Below are 4851 nucleotides of genomic sequence, written 5' to 3'. Positions count from 1 at the left end.
CACTTTGGGAAGGTCTGGGTTAGGGTAAGGGGCTAGGGAAACCATTATTTCAATAAAGGTCCTCACTAAGATAGCTGAATGGGCGTGTGTGTGAGTTTAGTTTTAATAGCAGTGGAAGGTTTATTGTGGTGGCGGTTTCTGCAGAGGGTTGGGTGTGTATAGCTTAAGTTTTCCGAGCCTCAGCAGGATTACAGTTAATACTGACACCATGTAGTGCAGGCCCCTCGACTTTGGGTTGACAGGATGACTAAATGACTAAATAGATTCATCTGTTTTGCCAACAGTCACTGTCACACTGTCCCTGTGCAGGTTTTCTCTGGGAGCAGCTGTCCCTATGTTACACTCGCTCATCTCAAGCGTCATACCCCCCACTTCCCCAACTGTAGCGTGTCATGCTTTGTTTTCACACCACACTGTAACCGGTTAGAAACTTTGGTTTGGCTCATAAGAGCCTTGCTATGTATGATCCCTCCAAACCAAAACCTATGAAATGCATAATTGTGTACTGTCTCATATTTTGAATGTCCTGTTGATTATACAATCAGTGTTTAGTATTTGTATCCAGGGGAATTAGTCTAGTACAACAGGATCAGCATCTGACAGCTCTTCTCTAGCAAATTGAATCTGAGACAAATCATTGCTTTTAATTAGAATAAAAGCCTTTTAAGGGAGCAGCTCCAGCCAGTACATGCTCAGCTAGCCAGTGGTTTTTATGAGCCACTGGCTTTTTTATTTTTTATTTTTTTTTAAACTTTTTAACAGACATTGATTCAGTTTTGAGTGAACATGTTGTCAAAAAGAAGTTACTGCTTAGTGTATTGTCCAACATTTTATAACATTAGACAACATACCGTAACTGCAGCTCTAAACAAGCACTGTTAGAATAGCAATTTAACAAGTCCACTGAGCACGTTCCTGTTTGTGGCTGAAAGAAGTCACCACCAGTATTCACTGAAAAAAACCTGTATTTAATTGCACATCATGACTGTCTCAGAGGAGATATTTATGTAATTATATTTACTTTCTTTCTCAGAGTTAGATGAGAACAAGGGTTAGTGTGTGTGTGTGTGTGTGTGTGCGTGTGCGTGTGTGTGTCTCTTATCCTGATTGCCGATGTTGGGGTAAGTGGATCCAGATAATAGAAATATACCCTGGATTAGGGCTGTGCGATATGACCAAAATCTCATATCCCGATATAAGACATCTATCGTCCCAATGACGATATAAATCACAAAAATTTAACATTTTCTGTAAATTCTGTGAATCTCGGGCAGCTGAAGTGTTTCAAGCTGGGCGTCGTGTACCTGGAGTCAAGTGTTTTAACCGATGCATTAAACCATACATTTTTAGACATAAGTTGTAACGGCCGCCATTTCTTTGAGTATTTATTACACGGCGTGCTGCGGACAAGCGCCTGTTCTAACGTTTAAGGTTTATTTTTTTAGCACCTGGCGGCTCTTTTTTGCTTCTCATCTGTAAATACTCTGCATACCTTTTCACGTGATTCAGTTTATTTTGAAAAGTCTCGACAGGATCATGAGCTTTATTGTGAAAGGTTTATGTGGAAAATAAACAAGTGGACACGCGATGGTTTTACCGTCGTTGCTGCTAGCGACAACTCATAGAAACAGGCGCTTGTCTGTCCGTAGTGTGGTTATATTAAATATAAGAGAAAGAGAGAACTTTAAGAAATTAATATAGCCACTACAGTGACCATCAAAACAATGAAAAAATATTGCCGTGAACAGTTTATTTTGCGACACCACGAAACAAACGATAGCGTAAAATGAAACGATGGATGTTTTTATATCGTTATCCGATATATATCGTTATATCAAACAGCCCTACCCTGGATATGCTGGGCTTGCTTCATAGTACAGGGCCCAGTTCTGCAATAACTTGAACGCCATGTTTTAAATCAAATGGAAATAGGAAGTCTTTTGACTGGTCTGAGGATGGATTGTTTTATAGCTCCATGACAACGAAGCAGACCTGAGCTGCTGGTGGTCACGCAGTGTGAAAGCTGCAGAAGGGCAACCAAATTTAACTTGCGGAATTTGGCTTCCAGGGTCAACAATGACCCCAGTATACATTTTCTCCTAATTGTCGTCTTCTCTCTTTGCCTTCTTTGATCTCTCACTCATCTCCTCTCTTAATTTTTCCATCGTTTTTAAAATTTGTTTTGTGTAATAACTTCTTCCTCTCTGGTGTGATATAGCTGGCCCCCAGGGAGAGAGAGGCTGCCAACTACAGTCAGAAACTAAAAGAGAAGTTCCAGCACCACCCACAAATCAGGCGCATCGCTCGCCACCGACATCTACCAAAGACCATCTACCACCAGACCAAGGAGCTGAGGGTTATGAAGGAGGCTCGTCGTAGAAAGTACGCATTCATTTTATTCATAACACAGAAACTGATTTTGTTATAGGAGCCACATTAAAGTCACTCTTTATCCATGATGTCAGGAAATGTCTGACCTAAAGCAGTCACACCAGCCTGATGGAAAATACCACAGATGGGACTGCCCTCTATGACATGGTCTCAGTTGGCATTAAATACTCATTTATATGCTGGATTGATTGTCCTAGTTTGCACTGCCGTCCAGTGATTCATAGCTTCTTTTTTCCCCCCCTTAATTACCAGGAGTATTATGATACGTCAGACATGTGTTTGAACTGTGAATGATTAACTATCTGTCCTTTATGCATTATTTTCAGAGTGCATCAGTGTTGTCTGTGACGTAGTTGTCAGGTCAACAGTCTCATATTCAGTCACTCTCCTCACTGTTTGCTGTTCTCTCCCTTCCCCGTCCCTCCATCCTTCCTTGAATATTCTCACCAGAAAGCTTCATTTCACATTCATGATTCCTTGTGTCATTTTTCAGGGAGAGGAATGTTCGCAAACACAGCAAACCAGGAAGCGTTCCCGTGGTGTCTGAGAAGGAGAAGCATGTCGTCACTGTGGTGAAGTAGGCCAAAGCTGAAGGAGAGAAGAACTAGAGACTGAGATTTCATCTATATGGATATTTTTTCAGATTTCTGAAGAAGATTGAACTTGACTGTTGTGGAAAGGAAAAGGACACAGACTATAAAATGCATTCAGACCAAAGTATACTTGGTTAGGTTTGGTTCTGTTTCATACTTTGCTTTGTGCAAGTTTGCGTTTCTCAACCCAGGAGCCACCTTGACAATTATAAAAAGTTAAGATGCATCATGCTTGGAACCACTGATGTTCAGCGTGATGCATGATAAATGGATGCGTCATTTTCTGTGAATAAAATGTAACAAAATGTGTTAATTTCATTTTCAAACTACCAGAGATGGCTTTCATCACAAAGTCACAAAACAAAGATATTTACTCTGAATTCTGTCCATTTCCGACCAATGTAGCCCACATAATATAGGTAACTACCTACCTTTGGATGTTGTCTTCAAAATGAAATTGATGGATTTCCATAGGTCTCAAAAATTGCAACTGTAAATTGATCCCGTGAATATTTCTTTTAAAGCCTAAATCATAAATAAGTGGTAGATTTCTTTCCATTTTAGGCTTTTAACTGGGCAGATTAAATCCTCGGGTTTAATACAAAATTCTTACAACCAAAAAAGTGCAAGGAAGTATTTTTTTCATGTTTGGAATTCCACAAATCAGCTTCTGAGCTGTTCAATGTAATATGCAAATGGCTCCACACAGTTTTTTTTTTGATGTGTATTTATAATAATAAACGTCATTATTTGTACTTTGGAAGAATCTATGAGCTCAGTCATTCACAAATCCAACTCAAGAAGTTCACTCTTATTTTGGCTTATTATGGCAGATCAAGCCGCTTGTGGTAATTGACTTTAGAGCCCTTATTAGGTAGAGCCTCTGTCCTCTTAATGTTGTCCTTCAAATCCTACAAACAAGTGGTAGAGGGAGACTGTCTTTGGAACAGTGATAGAGGTCAGGAAGAGGAATTGTTGTGGGGTCAGACCTGAGAAATGTCCAATAGGATAAAAGTCACCCAGATAAGAAAGGCCTTGCAGGGAGTGGTGGTACAGACACTCCTAGATAGAGGTGTGTGGAACTGCTTTGATCGTATAATGAGTTTAATGTCATTTAAAAATATGCTCGAAATGGCTCACGTCACAAAACACTTGAAACGAACTGCAGATGTTGCCTTTAAATCCCTAAAGGTGTCTATTTAGCATACATGGAACCAGCAGCTATAATGTTGATATTAATATTCCTGTTTCCACTGTGCAGTGCACCAGCCTTGTGTAGCCGCTCTGCCTCAGTTTTCTTGCGCGTGTCCCTCAGAATCTCTCACGTGATCTGGCATCAAAGCCGGCGTGTGCCGCAAATGGTGCATGAAAGCAGAACCGCCGCTGCCACACCTGCAGCGGTTACGATCATTGTCGCAGGTCATTTTCCCCATTCACCTTCCCACTTTACACCCCCACCCACACTCTCACGGCGCTCATCATCTGATTATGAAATATGCATGATGATGCTCATCCCGTTTCCAGCGGTGCTCCAGCTGCGCGCCGCTCTTCCACTCCGCGTTTTAGCGGCCGCTGTCAGCCTGCTGTCAATGAACATCCAGCGCGTCCTCTCGGCTTTATTCTTCTACGTGTTTCCATTGCTCCGCCTCTTCTTCCACCTCTCTCTCTCTCTCTCTCTCTCTCACACACACACACACACTCTCTCACACACACACACTCTCACACACACACACTCTCACACACACTCTTTCCTCTAAGCTGATATTACAGATGAGATAATGAAAGGTTGACTGAGAAGCAGGTGGCAAGAGCTGATATTACTGTCTTCCTGCTGGGGCTTAGTGTGTGTGTGTGTGTGTGTGTGTGT

The 4851-nt window shown here is 41.5% G+C and overlaps 1 protein-coding gene across 1 annotated transcript in view; it reads left to right on the top strand.

Annotated features, from left to right (window-relative positions):
* Positions 1-3291, top strand: part of dcaf13 (ddb1 and cul4 associated factor 13) — a 10652-nt gene extending 7361 nt beyond the window's left edge. Inside the window, exons 10-11 of the mRNA XM_005741273.1 lie at positions 2219-2382; positions 2885-3291. Coding sequence (XP_005741330.1) covers positions 2219-2382; positions 2885-2972 — 252 coding nt within the window. The 3' untranslated portion in view covers positions 2973-3291. The remainder of the gene's footprint in view (positions 1-2218; positions 2383-2884) is intronic.
* The last annotated feature ends 1560 nt before the right edge of the window (positions 3292-4851 follow it).

The sequence above is a fragment of the Pundamilia nyererei genome, unplaced genomic scaffold (assembly GCF_000239375.1).
Source record: "Pundamilia nyererei isolate P.nyererei 1_Seehausen unplaced genomic scaffold, PunNye1.0 scaffold00109, whole genome shotgun sequence".
Lineage (NCBI taxonomy): Eukaryota > Metazoa > Chordata > Actinopteri > Cichliformes > Cichlidae > Pundamilia > Pundamilia nyererei.
This window is presented reverse-complemented; position numbering and strand designations above follow the sequence as displayed.